The 20,842-nt window shown below is 36.0% G+C and overlaps 1 protein-coding gene across 5 annotated transcripts; it reads right to left on the reverse strand.

The window, feature by feature from the left end:
* Positions 1-995: 995 nt before the first annotated feature.
* Positions 996-20,703, reverse strand: LOC127447088 (ras-related protein Ral-B-like). 5 transcript variants are annotated; one of them, XM_051708613.1, is made up of 7 exons: positions 20,575-20,663; positions 18,584-18,638; positions 16,126-16,161; positions 4,633-4,802; positions 3,872-4,080; positions 3,586-3,763; positions 996-2,069 (listed from the first exon to the last, which is right to left on the reverse strand). In XM_051708613.1, exons 4-7 carry the CDS (start codon positions 4,744-4,746, stop codon positions 1,947-1,949), a joined length of 624 nt encoding a protein of 207 aa, XP_051564573.1. In that variant the 5' UTR covers positions 4,747-4,802; positions 16,126-16,161; positions 18,584-18,638; positions 20,575-20,663; the 3' UTR covers positions 996-1,946. The 5 variants fall into 5 exon arrangements, with proteins under 5 accessions (XP_051564573.1, XP_051564571.1, XP_051564574.1 ...); XM_051708611.1 differs by lacking the exon at positions 18,584-18,638 and having other exon boundaries at positions 20,575-20,687; XM_051708614.1 differs by lacking the exon at positions 16,126-16,161 and having other exon boundaries at positions 20,575-20,665.
* Between the last annotated feature and the right edge of the window lie 139 nt (positions 20,704-20,842).

The raw sequence follows: 20,842 nt of genomic DNA on the forward strand, positions 1-20,842 counted from the left end.
TATGGAGCTAGGACGAAATTAAGTGCATTTCAAACTGTTCTGAAACCAGTGCAGACAGATGGCACACTGGAGGTTAAGTCATTCACTAAAAAGGGAGTAAGGGGACATCCTATAGCTTACAAGTCCATTCACTCCTAAAATCCGACCAAAAGTTAAGTTTCAGGCTGCAGATGATGTTTGGACCACTCAGCGTGTTTGGCAGACATGGGACAATGTTAATCAATACATAAATTCATAATTTATAGTGCTACATTTTAATTTAACATGGTTGGCAGTGATTGGATGATGCTGGCCATTACTTTAAATCAGAATTATTTAATCAGCTTTACAGAAAATCATCTGTAATGTCTGTAACGTCTCAAAAACATGAATAACCAACACTCCTTTGAACATAATAAACAATTTGATGAAAAAAAAAATTAAATCTGACTTTCTATAGCTTAGTGTTATTTAAAATTTCACAACTTAGTCCCGCTGTCCACATATGTGGACATCAATTTTTAGGAAAACTATTTGCTCTAGGAGATCTTAATTAGACAATATGTTTAAAAACAAAACTATGTCATATGATTGCTCATTTGCTTTTCTTTCTGAAACATCTGATTTGATTGCTTATTATTTGCATACAATCAATCAAAATCTCAAAAGCATTACTTTAAATGCTTATTTAGTAAATGTTTGATAGCCTCAGTCACCATCCACTTTGATTGTATGGAAGTAAAAAAAAAAGGCTATTATTTTGCCTAGCATCTAGTTTGTGATTCACAGAAGACTGAATGTCATGGTTTGGGACAATGTGAGGGTGAGCAAATGATGACAGAATGTTCATTTTTGGGTGAACTATCCCTTTGCAGTTTATAATCGCACAATACCACACAGCAATTTAAATGTTATTCTGATTAATTGCACAGCCCTTTACAACATGGAAAATTAAGGCATTTTTTTTTTTTTTAATCTGTGTAATTCTTTGTGTCCTACCAGTGAAGTCCAAGTGATACAAAGGAGGGATAATATTTATTTGGCAACAAACTTAAAAGTTTTTCCATCTAAAAGCCAGTGGAAAAACAACATTACAAATGTTACAGGTGACATTTGTATAAAAGAGCAGTTGGAAAGTAATGGTGAAACTTTAGCACCTCAACAGTTAAAGAGCATTAAACAAAATAAAATGTCCTACTTTCCAACTTTCAGTCTGAGAATGCTGAGAGAATTGTTTTCTTTGTTGGCACATTTTCACACATTACACATTCTTCTCATAAGACAGTGGTGGAAATGTAACTACAAAAGTTCTATACAAAAAAAAAAAAAAAAAGATTTTTTTTAAATACAACACGAAAGCATGAAGGCAAATCAGTGTCACAGCTTTAATAACTTGCAGGCATGAAGACTGTACGTTTGAACCACCAGGTGGCCCTATTAGTCTGTGCTACAGCACTAGGTTCACGTGTGCTTTTCAACAGGTTTTCAAAGATGAACACCATAGTACTAAAATATGGAACGTCTTAATCTAAGATTACTTGCTCTCTATGCCATAATGGTGTCAACAGGTGTTAATTCCTAATATTGAAATAAAAGGATTAGATTAAAATGATCAAGAAATACTCAAATGTGTGCAATAAAAAAAAGTAACTTTGTTGACTAAAGATGATTTACACAGTTATGGAGCAATAAAGATAGTGCTGAGCACATGATGGCCACCTCCATCCTAAAGTGCCACAGTCTTCTTTAACTAGTGATCATTCCATTAAAAAAGTATGAATAACATTTTATCTTTGTCTTGTTATTTGAATGAGCTAGGGAATGAAAGATTGCAATTGTGATAAAGGCTTACCTTGGCCAGTACAATACCGTACTAATCAAGTTTTAATTTAAAGGGGAAAAAAGTCTTGGACTCAGTTTCCCACAGAGCTGCAAGCTGATTTGGTGTGTAAAAGTCCATGAGTTGTTTAAAGTAAACAGCATCGCTCTTTGAAGCTCTTCTTATTCTTCTTGTTCTTTCCCTTCCCATTTTTGTCCTTATTTTCTGACATCTTTTTAGCCCGAACTTCCCTCATTAGATCAAAAAACACCTTTGGAAAAAACAAAGGGTTCGTTATTCCTCAGTACGAGCAAGGATATATAAATATGATGAAAACAAAACAAGCAGTGGAAAATATTTCCATTAACAAAATGCAAGTCTGCAAAAGAACAAAAACTAAAATGTGACCTGCAATATTAATGACAACTAAGAACAATTAAAGAGAATGAAAAGCAAGGGTTTATTATTCCTCATTATGGAAAATTAAATAAAATGCCAGTTTGCAAGAGAAAATAAACTAGCTATAATGTGACATACAATATGAACAACTATTACGTATAATTAGGCTAAAGAGATAACATTTTAGTTTTCGTATTTTCAAATGAGCTCATTGTGGCACTGTTTTGCTGCCATACTTCCATCAGAAACTGCATTACACAAAGTTCAACCAAAAATTTTAATTCTTTCATTTACTCATTTACAGTACCCTCATGCAATTCCAGATGTGTATGACTTTTTCTTCTGCAGAACACAAAGATTTTTAGAAGATTATCTCAGCTCTGTAGGTCCATACAATGGTGGCCAGAACTTTGAAGGTCCAAAAAGCGTATAAAGGCACCATAAAAGTAATGCATAATCCAGTGGTTAAATCTATATCTTCATAAGTGATCTAATAGGTGTGGGTGCGAAAAAGATCAATATTTAAATGCTTTTTTATACTATAAATTCTACTCCCTGGCCAGTAGGTGGCGATATGCACAAAGAATGTGAATCGACAAAAACTAAAGAAGAAGAATGTGGAAGTGAAAATGATAGTGAATATTTATGGTAAAAAAGGATTTAAATATTGATCTGTTTCTTACCCACACCCATCATATCACTTTTAAAGACATGGATTGAACCACTGGAGTCATACTGATTACTTTCAGTAATTAGTATTATTGGAATTCCCATCTGATGTCATCACTGTTCCATGGTACAGCTACAATAGGGCAGTCTTTATGTGCTTTTTGGACCTTCAAAGTTCTGGCCACCATTCACTTGGATTGTATGGACCTACAGAGCTGAGATATTCTTCTAAAAATCTTTATTTGTGTTCAGCAGAAGAAAGTAAGTCATATATATCTGGGATGGCATGTGGGTGAGTAAATGACCAGATAATTTTTTATTTTTGGGTGAACGGTCCCTTTAAGATCATTCCAAATTTTATGCTGCTACATTTAGTTAACTGTTAGGTCCATTAATAATATACTGTGTAGGGTTGGGTGATAGGACGATGTAATCAGATATATAAATGTGAAGAAAAAAAAAATATTTCTTACATATCACCCAGCCCTAATACTATGTCCTCTGTATTTATCATTCTGCAATATTGACTGGATCTACTTGATTCTATGCTAAGAAAAAGTAATACTGAAACTATCATTTTTAAAAGACAAAAAGGAAATCAAAACAAACTATAAAAAAATGTATAAAAAAAAATGAAACTGAGAAGAGGAAATAAAAACGAGTATAAATCTATAATAACTAAAAAAAACTATAAGAATGCATAGACACACACACTCTACCTTGTCCACGTTGGCACGTGTCTTGGCAGAAGTCTCTACATACTGCACGCCCCACTCCTCTGATTTTCCCCTGGCCTCATCCACTGAAACCTGTCTCCGATCCTCAAGGTCTGACTTATTTCCAACCACTAGCAGTGGAATCTTATCTTCCTCTACTTTAACCCGCAGGATCTGCTCCCTGTTAACAGACAAACCGTGACAGTTCTACATATAATGTTGGCTGATCCGATTTTCCGACTATACCAGGTCACAATGGAAGAAGCCAGGAAAGCATAATATTGCTGACCTGAACTCTGCAGTGGCCGTGAAAGACTCCTGCTCTGTTATGGAGAACACCAACAGGAAACCCTCTCCACTGCGGAAATAATTGTCTCGGATCGCCGCATAGTCTTCCTGCCCGGCTGTGTCCAAAATGTCAATCTGCACCTCTTCTCCATCCAACACCACTTTTTTCCTGTAGCTGTCAGCCTTTGTGGGCTCATAATCTTCAACAAACTGAGGACCAGAGAATAGATTTAATGTCACCAGTGAATAAACTGGCACAATGAACAGTACTACCATGAAAACGATTAGCTTGAAGACTAGCTAAAATTATTGAACAGCTTTTTCCCCCCCATTTTATTTTCAACACTTTTATTGACAGGATACTAGATAGAAGACAGGAAATGATAGGAAGAAGAACAGGAAATGCTGGACTCGTCATGGCTCAGTGTCCAAGTGCACTAACAGCTAGGCCATGAACAAAAGCAGTACACTTTGTTTGTTCATAAATAATCTTATATAGACGAGCAGTCACAAGTTTGTAGCCATTTATATTTGTGTACAAAACTAATCTCAATTATTAAAGTATGGACCTATAGATCAAAAGGTTAAGATCATGAGAAACAAATTCAGTCAAGTGTGTTTTCTTCAGTTTGTTCTATACAGAGCATTCACTCATGTACTGTATAAAATAACATCCCTTTTCTAATGTCTATATGTTTTGCAAAGGATTTTTTACAGTTTGTATTTGGCAGATTTTGTAAAGTGAATTGTCTGTTGTCTTACCTCATCATACATAAACTGAAGTGTGAGGGCGGACTTTCCTACACCTCCACTGCCCACCATAATGACCTTGTGCAGAGCCAGAGAGCTCTGACCCTTACTCTTATTGGCTGCCATATCTGAATGCCTTCCTCACGTACTCCACAAGATGCCCACACACAAGCTGGCACCACCTACAGACAGACAGAGACAGAGATACTGTGAGTTTATGGTTCAGTTTAACCAAACACAGATGTGCATTTGAACTTTCATATGGACCATGGTTAACTAAACATTCAATGAGAATATATTTTATTATGGAAACACAAAAGATGTTAGGCAGAATGAATTAAAGTGAAAGAGGCTGACAACCTCAGTCACCATTCACTTTCACTGCACCTTTTTTCCATACAGTAAAAGTGAATTGTGAATGAGGCTAACTTTACCACTGAAGACAGATAGTCATACAGGTTTGGATCAACATGAGGGCGAGTAATGCTGACAGAATTTTCATTTTTGGGTGAACTACGGCTTTAATATTTGGATCTTTTTGATGGAAAGTAACCTCTGTGAGTGATTTTTTTTTTTTTGCCAAGTTTGCTCCTGACAAATGAGTTGGTTCAACTTTATGCTTTCACCTGTAATAGTATCCATATGGAGTGTTTCTTACTTAAAGGTGTTGCAAGCGATTCTATCCATTCTAACTTCCACGAGACTAAGCCGTTGATTTAGCCACGCCCCCTCTTTCCAAAACAACGCACCGATACCGTTGAATCCGACAACAAAGCATGTTCCCTTGGTTGTCAAACAGAACAGTAGCGAAACAGCACCCTCACAAACTGACAAATTATAAATCAGAATATGGCATTAAGCCTCAATTATCTGCAAAGAAAACACTATGAGAATGTGCGAAATTACTGACAGGCAGAAATGGTCAGAGACCGCAGACCACGGACACATTTTTGTTTGCCGTTTACAAAGTCTAGAGCAGTCACAGAGACTGGTGAGATATCTCATGCCACTTATTTCAGTGATATCTTTCAGGAAGTAGGAAAAATTTTTGCATATATTTTAATGTTCTGTTATATTGGTAATTAAAACGAGAGTCTGTGTGGGGGTTACCATTGTGGTGAAGAATGGCACCTGTGCTTTGCTAGAGGATGGACCACTCTTTCAATGTTTAAATCGCCAGGCGAAAATCTTAAGGCAGATATCCTAGAAAAGGCACACCTATCCTAACCAAGCCAAATGATTTGAAGTATCACTCATGTCCATAGCACCAACAGTTACGCAAAAGGAATGGTTATGCACCAATGTTTAATACTTACTGTAGGTTTAAAGGTTTGTTCAAAATACTAATGAGCAATAGTAATACTGATGCTTCCTTAGCAAGCAACCACTAATAAATGGTCGAATTTATACATTGCCAGTAAAGATTTTTTTTCTTCAAAAATATTATGATTCAACCACAGCTGATTCAGAATTATACTTCATTAACTCAGGATTTCAAACAGCTGGCCTATCTCTACATCTTTGTTATGATTCATAAAGCCATCAGCACATGTAATAAGACCACAGAGAAAGGTTCCATACTGGTCTGGTCTTCTTCAGCAAAGGAAAGAAGATCAAGACCCACTGCTTCCAGCTATTGTTCCTGGTGGTCCCACAAAAATGGAGTCTCAATAGGAAACTGGGGCACCATGCAGAAGACGCAAGAATCTGCTAACAAAGTCTTTTTTTAAAGCTGTCTATTTAAGATGTTTATTAGGATGCTTCCCTTATTGTTTCCCATTGAGTTGTGTCAGTAAAGATAACCAAAGCCTAGGGTTTCAACTGTTCATACAATTATTATGATAATCTCACAAAAGAAAGAGAGAGAGGAAAAAAAAAGAAACAAACAAACAAAAATCATGGTCAGTAGCATAAAGTTGAAGTGTATAATTCCTGCACCAAACAGGATTGAAAAAAAATCAGAACAGTTTCCGTAACACTCCCACCATATCTGTAATTTTTTTAGCCAAACAGACAGTCACACCCCAAATTCACACCATTGGTTGAGCCAATGTTGTTGTGTTTAGCTGGTCGGGATGCTCAAACAAAAGGTGCCAAAAAACAAAAAAAAACAATAGCAAGGCAGTGCAATCCAGTGGAATACATCCAAATTTCCATGTAATCTCCATTACAGAAACTGCCAATTAAAAGGGGTTAAACAGGGGAGGAGCAAGCTAAAAAGATGGCAGATATGACCTACATATGCATGTTTCATAAGTATGGCCGGATAGCGACCAGCATCTGAAATATTGATAACGACCCGCCTGTTCCTCCCTGGGCTGGTTTAATTTATTAGGATTCCCTGAATGTAGTCCACATTCTGCTACACTCATATGTCACCAAGCTGCTTTGATGAAAGCCCGTGGAGCTGCTGTGCAACTAGGAGTGATCAATGTTCTTCAGCTGTGTTACCCAATGTGTCTCTGCAAAGCTAATGGAAAACAGCATGGAGAGACCAATAGACAGATCTATGTTGATTGTGCATCTATTAATCCTGCATTCCCACGCAGTTGTATAATGGGTGCCAGTTTAACAGAGGGTCACTGATTTCATGAATGAGAGAGGGTGATGCCCTCTGCTTGAGTGGAGTGGCATGCTGACCTATTCAGTCTCACCCTCTCTAATTGCAGGACCACTGGGGACAATCACGGCACACGTCAGGAGCTTGAGCAAGGACAAAGGAGAGGGCAGAGCATAGCGGAGCAGGTGACGTTCACTGGAACAGGGCCAGCATTAAGCACACTTCACGTGATGAAGGATTCAGAGGATATGCCTTATAATCTAACTGTTACAGGACTTTTGCCATCATGATGCTTTTTACCAATTAAAAAAAAAATGAAATTAACTTTGTAGCCCATCAGCCAAGGTGGATGGTAGATGAAAACATTTACCAGCCAGTTAGATTTCTTACCAGCCATTTTTATTATTTATTTTTTTATTGCATTTTACAAGTGGATTTTACAGATATGAGAGACAAATAAACAATACTGTAAGCATGTTTAAAAGTTAACTGATTTTTTAAAGAATTGTATTGTTTTATTATTTATGAAATATTCATTTGCCAGATAGTCAATTTAGAATTATTTTTCAGATTATTCGCTTATTACAACAAAACTAAATTTGTATTTTAAACTACATGCTGTCATATGAACTAGTGGTCGACCGATATGTCGCAGAGGACAATAAATCCAATATTCTGAATTTTTTCATAATCGGCATCGCCTGCTTGCATGTGAAGTGACTGAGACATGTACACGACCAGTCACGGTTCGTTGTGTTGTTACGTGCCATCGTGTTACTATAATAATAGACCGGTGTGCAACACAGTGTCATTTAAACGGTCTGCATATCAGCGGCAGACGTGTTTGAGCTCATAATGTTGAAGTGCTCGCCTGTTTTATCCTCCCTCTCTGATAAAAAAGGCAAATATCAATAAAACTAATATCATATACCATCTGCAAATATGCGCATATCTCGTTTAAACAGATGTAATAAACCAACCTCACACAACTTCAGCAGATCCAGCATCCATCATTTATTTACCTCTAAAGCACGTATTCTATCAGCCTCTCCTCAGCAGTTCCCTGTCACTTTTAACTTACTTTTCTAATGATAAAAGGCAAATATCAATAAGACTTCTATTATATACCATTTGCAAATATGCAGATAACTCGTTTCAACAGATGTAATTCACGAACCTCACGAAAATCCAGCATTTTCTTCCTGTCGAGCGTTCATTTATTATCTTCCCCTGAAGCTATTCTATCAGCCAGAATCAAAAACTTCAGGATCAGGATCAAAAGTTCCTTTGATTCACAAATCATGACGGTCACTCCGTGACAATCCAAGCAGGCAATCCAGGCCGTTTAAACTATCAGAAGATTGCTGCTCGCGCTGAATCCACACGAGCGCATGAGTGCAGCTTCAAAGTAAAAGTGCTTCACTTTTGCTATGAGTAAATGTCTTCAAATCAAATCCCTTTATTGTCACTCAACCATATACATAAGTGCAACAGTGGGTGAAAGTCTTGGGTGCAATTTCAAGCAACATAGCAGTATGACAATTACAATGACAATTTCAATAAACGTCTGATTTACACGTAACACAGTTTACACATCTAATTCACTATGCACTGTATGTACAATTGCTTTGATTCGGTATTTTTTGATAAAATGTGATTGTTAATGTGCACATGCCATCCATAGTTGCTGGACAACTGTGTGCACTGTTATTTCCTTCTTCCTAATATATTAACAATTTCTTAATGTGCAAATAAATTACTAAAATTTGATGATTAAACAGAAATCAGAAGAAACTGCTATCTGCCATTTAAAACACAATATTATTTTATATTTTTATATTTTATATTATTATTCTAAGTTAAAATTTAGTGTGAAATTGAGTAAACATAGTGCTAAATAAGAGTTTATTCATTATTTAGCAATTTTATGTTATGTACAATATTAAATTATGTCATATATTGGCACTGTATGAGCCTATCGGCCATTACAAAACCCATATTGGTCGATCACTAAAATGAACGACCAGTAAGTAACTCTCATGAGCTTTAAGTACACATAACACAGTAACAGATTATCTGGAGTGAGTCAATTAATTCAGTCAGCTCCAACTGATTCATAAGTCTTTTTTATTAATTTAAAAGTGCCGGCTCATAGATTTACAGCTAACTAGGGATGTCCTCATACCATTTTTTTAGAACGAGTACTGATACTTCCTTTTCAGTACTCGCCAATACTGATATATGTTTTTTGTTTTATTTTTCTGAAATCCATAAACAGTTTATTTCAGTGTTATCATCAAAATTGTGTCTAAATAAGTTAATTTAATTAAAACTTTAATCAAATGAAAATAGAACAATTAAGTTTCAACATAATACTGTGTTATTTTTATCAAATGAGGTGGTGTTATTCAGAAACTCACAGCACAATCCAAAATACAACCCTGGAGTTATTTTTGTCAAATAAAGTGCTGCATAACAGAGCATCACAGGTGTGAGATATTGCTTAGATATTATACAATTACTATCGATTTAGTAGTAGTAGTTGTAGTATTACGCCCTATTCGGACTGGATTAGTTTTATATGGGGATGTGGGGTAATGCAATAACTACCAGAGCTTCTCAGTTCTCAGTAATTTTAATCCCATGCGAATCGGTCATGTCAGTAATTTTCCCAGACTTTTTACGGACTGCGCATTCTCGCGCCGGTACCAATTACAGCATATTTTACCTACTATAAAACAGCCTGTAAAAATAACCCCTGGTAATATAAATCCAGTGCGAATTGACATTTTAACAAAAAGCCCATAAATCTGCACTTTCCAGCACTTGAGCCCTTTAAATATCACTGTTTGTTAAATTCTCAGAGTGTCTGAACAGGATGTTGGTCATCATATTTAATAATATAAACAGTATTGCACCATAAAATATACAGGCATCAAATTTACATCCCGTAAAGCCTGAAACTTGATGACCATATTTTTTACGGTGAATTTCTGGTAACCACAGCTGCCAGTTTTTTTACCGTAAATTTAACAGGATTTTTTTACAGTGCATATGTTTAATTCAAGAGTATTATAAGATTACAGGCTTGTTAATATCACCAGTTATGTTGTATTTAACCAGATATTCCAATCAATTTCTTCTAATAAATCACAGATACATTATATGCTTATGTTTAATATTTCCTGCATAATTAATCAGCACAGTATACATTTTCTAATAGGTCAGTTACGTGTGACAGCAGAGTAAAAAATGCTGCAGACACACCCTACTGAAGTTTCCACCTCCAGAAAAGCCGGTCATTATGTGACTCAAAGCGATTATTAAACTGCAAATGGCTGCTATTTAATTAAATAAATATGTAGTCTGTATGAAGCGAATTAGCGCTCTGCTCGAAACACAGTGCGTGAGGGTGAGCCAAGGAGCACGTAAGAGCAGCTGGCTTCAACACAACATCGGCTCCACACATACAAGTACATGAGCGCAGTATCCCTACTGCTAACGGAGACTTTTGATGAGCTGCGGGACTAGATAATGAGGGCCGTTCTATGTAAACACCAGCAACCTTACTGACTGAAGACCTACAGAACCCCCTTGAAAACAGCTAAACTGGGCCCAGGGATGAAAGGTAATAAAACACCCACATTAAAACCACAACAACCCACAATAAGTGATGTATTTGCCCGGACAACGAAATACCCAACCAGTAGCCCATGATGGAGAGAATGCACAGATGAAGTTGGTTCTTTGCCAAAGAGATGTTACCCTTCACAACTGTTGAAAAGCCATCTTTAAAAAAATTTAACAACACACATTTTAATTGCACTTCATTTTTTTTTTTTCAGTTTCATTTGAATTTTTAGTTAAAATAAATAAATAAATAAAAAAGTTCAAAGTTTGAAATCAAGCTGCCTTTCATTATTGTGTAGACTATTGCTTAACGAAAATTACCCCATACACCTAGCATCCAACCAACGGTAATATCGGTTAGTCGGTTTGAACGTGAACACCGCACCGGTGTGAAAATTATGATACTGTGGCAAGTCTAGTAACTGCGCAAACTGAACGATTAGAAATGGTGACGTTTATTATGCAATATCTCTATATCTAGCATTTAACAGGTCTTTCATGCAAGCTGTCAAACCACAAAACGACATACTTGTAACTGAAAATACATTGTGTAGGCTTTATGAAAGATACATGTTCACAATAGATCATCCAGTGATGGCAAGAGTAAATAATCTGTCATTTGATAATAATTTGGGTTGAACTTAATGGAAACTATGCGACATGCGGTCCGTGGTGTACCTTTGTAGAAAATAGATAATTGTTTTGAATTTTAGAATGCGCCATTACACGTCTGGTGTGCGACCCCCTTTAATTTACCCTGCCGCTCACACTTTACCAAAGTTGTGTTGGGAAATATGTCTGAAGAGACAAAAACTATTATGCAATGAGCAACCCTATTTAAATATGAAAAAAATATTTTATATTATATATATATATATATATATATATATATATATATATAAGGGAAAAATTTTCCGATTAACGATGCATGAAAAAGGCATCGATCCCAAGCCTAGTGTTAAAGTTGATGAATTCATTCATTTAGTAAAAAAAAAAAAAAAAAAGTGTGGAGAACATGCCTTGATTATTTTTATTGTGTTTTATTACTTGCAAACATTTTAAATCTACTTGGCAACAATGAGTGCAATTTAATGTGCAGCAATACGCTCATAACAACCACAAATCAGCTTATTAAAAAAACACCATCGTAAGAAACGTGTTTAAATGAGATGTGAAATCACCTGATTATTCACTGCTTTTGAAGTCAAAACGCAAACATGCATGCACACAACACGTGCACACTAAAGGCGTTTACATGACCTTGCACATTGTCAGCTTATTAAGCATAATTGGTGTAAGACCGTGCATGTAAACATGTTCACTATGAATATTGTTATGATTTTATGTACTTGGCCACTAGCCTAAGTTTTGCTAAAGACGGTGTCATTTGAATAGCTTTGCGATGCCTCCTTGTTTCGCGACATGCGAGTTTGAGAGCGCGAAGACAGAGGTTTTAAAAGGAAAATTCAGGGTTCAATTTATCAGTAATCTATTATTGTTTTATTTTACATAGACCAGGTTGCCTCATGTTGAGATCACATGACGGAATCTTCTCAAATGATCTCGGTCTCCTCTAAATTATTAGCAGACACTTTCACTCACTGAATAAATTAATAATGGCTTTCTGCAAATAGTGCATTTTTACCATGGCATCGGTAATTGAAATCCATTGATGGAATGACACTGCAAGGTTTTAGAATAAGTCCAAGACAACTGCCATATCGACCAGTAAAATATTAAAGTAATATTCCGAGTTAATGTTGATTACCACAGAAATTAATTTTGACTTGTCCCTGTTAGGGCTGGGCGATATGGCAAAAAAACAAAAACAAAATATATATATATATATATATATATATATATATATATATATATATATTATAATATTTTTTTTTTCAACATTTAAATGTACTCAACGTGTTTCAAATTGCATGTTCTTTATTAGAATGCAAGGCAACCTGGTTAGAGAAATCCAAGTTCTTTTCATTACAGGAAACAAAGGTGTGCAAGAAAAATTCACAAAAAAAAGTGCACCACAGGGGGAAGTTGTCAACATAGCATAAATGTAAAATAAAATCTAATAAGCCCAGATGTTCAGAAATAATAGAATAAAACTGCAAAATACTTATTAGCCAGTGTAGGTATTAATTTAATCTAAAACAAATCTATCTAGACATCAATATCTATAAATTATCAAGTTTATCTAGAAAGTACTCATTGTATCAATTTGTGCGTATATTCATAAACCCATGCAGATAGAGCCCTCTAGCGGTTCACACTGAGCAGCGCAGCAATATGAAATTTATCATTACAATTCAACTCGCAAAGTTTGTCAAAATGTTCGCTTGCCGAATGTTGGCTATAGATGCAGTTCATTTGAAACACACCACAGAACAAAGCAATAATTAGCGATCTGAATCATCATGGTAAAAGGAGCAGTGGATGTTTGATTCTCCCAAATATAGCCTATCCAAATTCAATAGTATTTTATACTTTTTTATGGGTCAAAGAAAAGAGACTGTTCATAAACGTGCACGTCGAGGCCAGTTATGGTCTTAAGCCGTTGTATACATACATGATGGATGAAGGTGAGCTACAATCACACTGTGTACAATCGTACTGGGAACATTACCGCTGTCTTTAATATCAGTCTCCGTGTTGTTAAACTGTCACATTCATTTGCCACACACGTGCAGCTGACCAGATCAGGAGCAGTATTAAGACAAGTGCTGTGAATTCTTTTTCTCTTCCTTATTCAGCCTTTGGTGGATTTACAATGTAAGTATCTAACTACAGCATTTGCAATGTTTTTATGCAAAATCTCGATTTCTCGATTTTAAAAAAGCTAATTCTGTCAAAACTCAAATTCAAATGAATCGAAAAAAATCTAAATCGAAAACCCTAGTCCCTGTGTTAAAGTATGGCACTTACAATTGAAGTGCATGGGGCCAGTCCATAAACATTAAAATACATACTAAGCTATTTCAAAAATATAGCCACAACCTGTAAACAATATGCATTTTAACAATTTTAGGGATGTAAAATTACATACTAACCTTTTTATGCAAAGTTATAAGTTAACTTTGTTGTGACATAAGGTAAACCATAAAATGACCATAAAAACGATGATTTAACCAACTAATAATACACAAGTTTTAACAGAAGAATTAATATAAGAGCATTCATAAAATTATAAGCTTTACATTTCTGCCTTTAAACCCTCCAAAAATTGGCCCCATTCACTTCCATTCCAAGTGCCTCACTGTAAACTTGATTTTTGCTTTTTCTAAAGAAAAGGATGGACAAGTTGATTGAGCTCAACTTCTACTGAGCATGCAATATTCCTTTAATAGCATCTCTGATTTAAATGGGTCATGACATCCTCTTTTTTTTTTTTTTTTTTTAGCTTCCCTGAGGTCTACAGTCTACTTAAACTGTTAGTTAAGTTTTTTTGCACCAAAACAGTCATAATTTAGTAATTTATGATTATTGTCCACCCTGTCTCTGGCCCTCTGTCAAAAACGCTCTGTTTTGGCCTAAGCGCCCACTGTTTTGACTGGCTAACATTGTGCAGCCCCTCGAATACAGCAATATTTGAAACTCAATTGGAAGAGAATGAACAAGCTTCAAAACATTATAAAACTACATTTCAGGTTTTACACTTAATGCACATCCAACACATTACATCCAAATATATTAAACTGTTCACTCAAACACAGCAGCACCTTAAACTATCAAACAGTCATGACATTCAAAATATTCATGAATGAAACTGTTTACTGACAGTTTTGCGATCGGGTCCAAGTGTTTTTAACTGCCCTATCCTTGAATAGCAGATCCTTTACAAAGCATGAATCATATTGTGACTGGTTCACAAGCAATCCAAGCTAATATGAGCAGAAAACAGATACAATCCACGATGAAATGTTCAAAGTACTACACACAAATGCTTTAACAGGTCAAAGCAGACGCTAATCTTAATAGCCGCGACATCTCGCATCTCCATGTCTGTTTACATACAGGACAGCATGCAGTTCCCTCAACCAGCGGAAGAGTAGTTGAACAGAGCAGAACAGATACATTTTCAAAATTTGCACTTGCTTTGTACCGCTCTAAAATGTGCCGCACACATTGCAGGAAACTCATCAAAACGATCAAAGATGTCCATCTAGTGCATGTTTACATAGACCAACAATTAAAAAAATTGCGCTGAGGAGAAAAAACATGTCCTGGACCCATTTATACTCGAAATAGCAAGACACAGAATGGGAGTCTCATTTTGCACACAAGAGTGTGACATTGTAAAAGTGGGCACTGATGTCTTGCCATAGAGGCAGTCTTTTGCTGACGTATTGGTCCTTGTGACGGTACAAAATCCACAAATTCCAAATGAGCCATTTTTGCAGATTGGTTTAAATAAATGCTCTTTCTTCTAAGCAAGAAGTTTTGAGTTCTCAAAATTATAGTATGGGTTTATAGTAGAATGACCTCTTAGATGTCAAAAGAAAAAGGTAAATTTGATGTCATGACCCCTTTAAAGTTCAGTTGCAACAACAACAATGACAAAGTTGGTAAATTCGTTATTTTGGTAAATAATAATCGTGGAGTATGGAGAAAATTACTTATTATTTCTGTTATTTTTATTGTGTTTCAGTTTTTACATTACATTACATTTTGAATCTACTTGGCAACAATGGCTGTTTGGGTGAAAAGATAGTTCCCTCTGATTTTGTCTAGCTGGATTCTCCAAAAAAAAAAAAAAAAAAATTAAATTGCACACAGGCCCTTTGACACAGGCTGTGCTAGAGGAAATATCTGACCTGCAGGAAACCTGATGACTTTTTCACTAAGCTGGCTTGTTTGGAACTTCCTGCCCTGAATGATGGGAAAAACAGGGGGATAACTTAGCCAAGGCCTGTTAGAGCTCCAAACATCCCTTCTCCCCTGCCACATCATATGCTCACTACCCTGCATACTTTCCCTGTACATTCTCATTCTCTTGAGATTAATGCAAGCAGGGAAGGGAAAGCAAAGATAAGCTCTCTTCTACACAGTCAATCCTAACCCTAAAATACTGCAAAAGGAATGTTCACTGGGGAAAGGATTTCAACAGGGGAAAAAAATGCATTTGAACAATGTGTGCTAGTACAGACAGGTTATATGCAAAGTCTGCAGGAAGGCACTGGTGAGGAAGGTGTAAACAAAAATTAGGCTTTATTTAATAAACACAAATACTGTATGTGTTTGATGTAGAACAGGCTATCTTTAAAGAGATAGTTTACCCAAAAATTTAAATTCTACCATCATTTACTCACCCTCAAGTCCTTCCAAACCCATATGACTTATTTCTTCTGTGGAACACAAAAGGCCAAATGTTAGCTTCAGACACCATTCACATTCAACCTCTGACATCACTGTTTACAGATATGAGCCATTGCTCTCAGATGTATTAATAGGGACTTTCTTGCAAAATTGCATCATAGTCCTCTTTTATTAAAGGGACAGTTCACCCCAAAAATTTTTTTGGGGTGAATCATAATTTCCAATCAAATTCACTGAAAAAAAAAATAAATAAAAAAAATAAACAAAACAAAAATGCTATTTGTATGACAGAGCATGAATATTTTGAAAGGCATTTTAAAAAGTACTTTTTGTTACTTCAGGGAACCACGGTTGCTCCAAAAGCTTGCAGAGTTTTACATTGATTCTACTCCAAACCAGATTTCAAAGTTCATTACAATAAGAAAAATGTTAGGTATAAATTTGAAAAACAAATGGCTCAACCAAGATAAACAATATGGCAGGCCATATTGAATAAACTACTGAAAAACTAGGCACATTATCTGAAATTGGAAAGATCTGTCCTCCGAGGAGCCTGTTTCTCCTTCACACTCAAGGTGACCATCTCTGCTGAATACTAACCATCCAGAGCTGGGACATAGAGGCTTCATTGAGATATTTAATGGGCATGGTGCAGAACTGGGACCCTATAGCCACTTTGTTACCCTGATCTGGCATGGAGAGATGTTAAGCTCTCTTTCGATGGACAATCTCTTCACACAAACCTACTGGATGTTTATATTATGAATTCAGATTATATAGGATGTAGAAATATAGCATGTCAAGGCTTTTTATAATGAATAATACCCACTGAGCCATCATACAAAAGTACCTATATTAGTGGTCAACCGATATGGGTTTTTCCAAGGCCGATGCAGATACCAGTATCTAGAATGCACAAGGACCGATATAAATGCCGATAAACAGTACAATTTAACAACAGCAAATCAGATGTGCACAAGATATCTAAAGTGAAACAAACTCTTCTTTTTAATGCAGTGTTTTATAAAGCAGGTAGAAATTAACATTTTATTCATTTTCCAATTTTCTCCATTTCAATACCAACTTGCTGCTCCTTGCACTGTGGAAAAGGCGGACTTAATTTCAACAGCACTGCTTATCAAAAACATTCTCCAGTGCAAGTGAAATAAAGTGTCTCTCCATTTGATTTACAGGGAGAAAAAATTTATCTAAGTATAGATCATAAGTGGACTTAAAAAACGTTCATTAAAATAAATTGCCTAATGTTGATTATAATGGGGGGGGGGTATATTTTGAATGAGGGAGACTATATTAATTACAGAAATCTCAGAAAACCATGAAAAAAAATTATAATGTTATTATTATTTTATTCCATAACTGTACTTCATTGCATATGAATAAAGGTTAATCAGAAATAAGCTTTTTGACTAGGTGTTATTGGCTAAATGCATTATCATTCGATCACTAATAACAAAGTCACTAGCAAATAGTTTAGTCACTAATAGAGACCTCCGTGTGCCTGAATTCAATCCACAATGATAAAATATCCCACCCCATCACTCATCCGATAAAAGATGCACAGCAGACCACTCTCGGTTTATCTCTTATCACATACCCAGAGAGTAGACACAGTCTCCATAACACTCAAGGGGTGCACAGGACAAGTAGGAGAATTCCACGTTGAAGCATTTAGGAGCAAAGTCAAAACCAAGAGACAAATAACTAAACTAACTGTTGGCCCCACATTGCACACTGATATGTCTAGTTCATGACCCTTAGTTTACAATCTGTATTATGTAACAATAATCAAAGCAAAGATTTAATGCTGACTATTTGACATTAAGATCATCCAACACACTCTCACGGCAAAAATCATCAGGATTCGTACGACTTTTCTAAATTTGGCTAATTCGTATGATATCATGTGACTACACATGTTTGAATTCCTACGACTTTCACTACAGCCAATGACGTCGCTGGACAACGTTTCCATCTAATATGCAACAATTACTTGCTTCTGTCGCACACAACAGCTTCCTATCATGTTTACACACTCTACTGATTGGTTAAGTTTAGATAAGGGGATTGGGTTAGGGCATAACATTAATAAAAGTATGTCCTTAACGCCTTGTGCACGGAACTCGCACTGACTTCCCCATTAGACATCCGGGAATTTGCACGTGAAGTTGTATGAGTTTATGCGAACAAACTGTATGGTATGGTAACAACGTGCGAGATCATACGAAATAGCCAACTTTTCACGAGATCGGGTTGGATCATCAGAGAATTATGCCAGTATAATACTATTTCTTGTCAGTATCTGCAAAAAAAGTACTGCTGTGGCAAATTAAAGATCAGCTTTCAGTTAACCTGAGAGTGAGAATATTTGCATTAACATCACTTATTAACTTGAGACCAGGACTGTAAAGATATCATGTTGCAAATCAGTACCTCTTTTCTCTGACTGAGGAAGTACACAGTGTGATAAATGCTGGTATAAGACAGCCTGTAATAAAAAGGGGAAATTGCTCTTTATACAGTCAGAATCAGTAGGTCACAAGGCCTGGCAAAAGAGAAACAAATCAAGAGGAACCTGGTAACATTCATAAATTCAGCTATGGTGATGTGTTTATTTCTTCAGAAAGTACTCTGAATCAGCCCAGACTGCAATGACTTAAAAAAAAAACTGCTTCAAAACTTTGAGGAAAGTACTTTTGACAAATATTGTACCCTCACATGAGATATGAAAGCCATGTAGAAAAGGAAGTCCCGCCTTACAGGTAAAGGAGCCAATCATCTTTTAGATACAGACATCACCTGTCAGTCAACTTGAAAATGCATATGAGCATTAGATGGGCCAGCCTGAAAATTAGCGCTTTTGTAACTATGAGATATCTGGAAATTTTGCACTCAATCTTCCAGAATTAGGTTAAGTTTTAAAATTACGTTTGAAATATAATCCTATTATAAATTGTTGAGTAGAGACAGATGACTTCACTGTCTGAGCACTGAAAAACTGTCGGACCAGGTGACAAAACGAATGTTGAACATGTAACTTATTCTACAGCAATTCTGAAAATCTAATCAACCCTGAAATGCTTCTAACTTGAGTAAATAGGGAATGCAGAGCTAGCTAAATTGAGGCAGCATCAGAACTACAAAGTCACTAAAGGACACATTTTGTCAGGAACTATGGACAGCAAACAAAGTAAATGGCAGACAGCTGTTGACAGGTCATTACGGTGTTGACCGCAAGCAGGTTTGCTTGTTTTTAGAATAAACAAGTTTTAGAGTACAAGCTACCTAAAATGCACATAGAAACCTGTTGCACAGGCCAGATATTGTTATATCAAAGTGTGCCATTGTACCAGACGAACTTATAATTTGTTTATAAAACACTTCAATTGACATTGTCATTTCCAAGCTAAACTCAAGCTAATATCAAGGTATTTAAAGGTTCGAAATCATGAACAGGAAGTTATATAGGTAGTCATGAATAGGCCTATACTGTATATAACATATATTTCTAAAATTTTTGTAATAGAAAAAGCAACTTTTTTGTAACTGGGCCAGGACTTCACCCCTTGATAACTGATAAGGGGACACGGCCACTGCTGGGAGTGAGGTTACACCCAACAAGTGTGTGAATTCTTAGCCAAAAATTATATTTATGACAAAAGTGACCATTCAGTTAGAAAGAATATAAAATGAAACCAAGTACCAAGCAAAGTAGCAGACATAACAGATTCTGTTCTAGACAGACTACATGCTGGCCTGTTTTGTGCTGGATTAAATGACACCACACTCCATAATTCCACAACAATTAAACAAAAAGTTTAACATTCACCCCATTGCCCATAATTTCAACCATATTAATGGGAAGAAAAGATTAAATGGGGTGTAAGCCAAAGCATTTAAAAGCTGGCTTGTATTGTGTAAACAAACCCATAAGGAGTATCTTGACACTTATGAGAAGTAACTGCTGTCGTCATGTCCACTGTTTTAACTATAATGACCAATTATTCAGGTGAACATAGGAAGTGAAGCTCTGAACTCGCTAGAGGATGACAACAATTCACAATAACCGATAAAAAAAAATAAATACAAAAAAATGTTTGATTCACTCTCAAACACAGTTACACTGTAGCACATCTACAGTACGTTGAGGATTTCGATCAATCAAACGAGCTCGATATCCGAAACAACGCCCGTCTTTCGTAATTCGAACTAACTGACTGAGTGGCATCTTCTCTACATTTGTAATAATAATGTTTTAAGTGTTTCTCAAGTGACATTTTCCACTAGTCGAGATATTCTGAGAGGGGAATGTAATAACTGTCGACCAGTGACAAAAGCTCCAGTTAGAATGGATCATTTCCTAATATCAACAGTAAACAAACAACAAACGAATCGGAACATACAGTAAATAAAATGTATATTACCACTCGGTGACTCAGTCCTTCACAGTCTCTTTATGCTATCTCAAACGCATTAATCGCCTGTTCCGAGTCATACACCTCCTAGTTTCACTGGCACTGCCGTGTCTGCCATAAACCCCACCTTCAGTACATGTAAATTAAAAGGATATGATGTCGTGAAACTAGACTCCGCCCACTGGGTGTGCGTAGTGTGGGAAAAATTAACAGGATATGATGTCATGAACAACGGTCCTTTCAAGAGTTGGAAACCGTCAAAAGTTAACCTTAGTGT

Source organism: Myxocyprinus asiaticus, chromosome 10, assembly GCF_019703515.2.
Source record: "Myxocyprinus asiaticus isolate MX2 ecotype Aquarium Trade chromosome 10, UBuf_Myxa_2, whole genome shotgun sequence".
Taxonomy (NCBI): Eukaryota; Metazoa; Chordata; class Actinopteri; order Cypriniformes; family Catostomidae; genus Myxocyprinus; species Myxocyprinus asiaticus.

Excerpts from the sequence above, each read along its gene's own strand:
- LOC127447088 (XM_051708612.1), bottom strand. The coding sequence starts at position 4,746 with ATGGCAGCCAATAAGAGTAAGGGTCAGAGCTCTCTGGCTCTGCACAAG. Across the intron at positions 4,081-4,632 it reads TTCAGTTTATGTATGATGAG|TTTGTTGAAGATTATGAGCC; the intron begins GTAAGACAACAG and ends TCTGGTCCTCAG. Across the intron at positions 3,764-3,871 it reads ACGGCCACTGCAGAGTTCAG|GGAGCAGATCCTGCGGGTTA; the intron begins GTCAGCAATATT and ends GTCTGTTAACAG.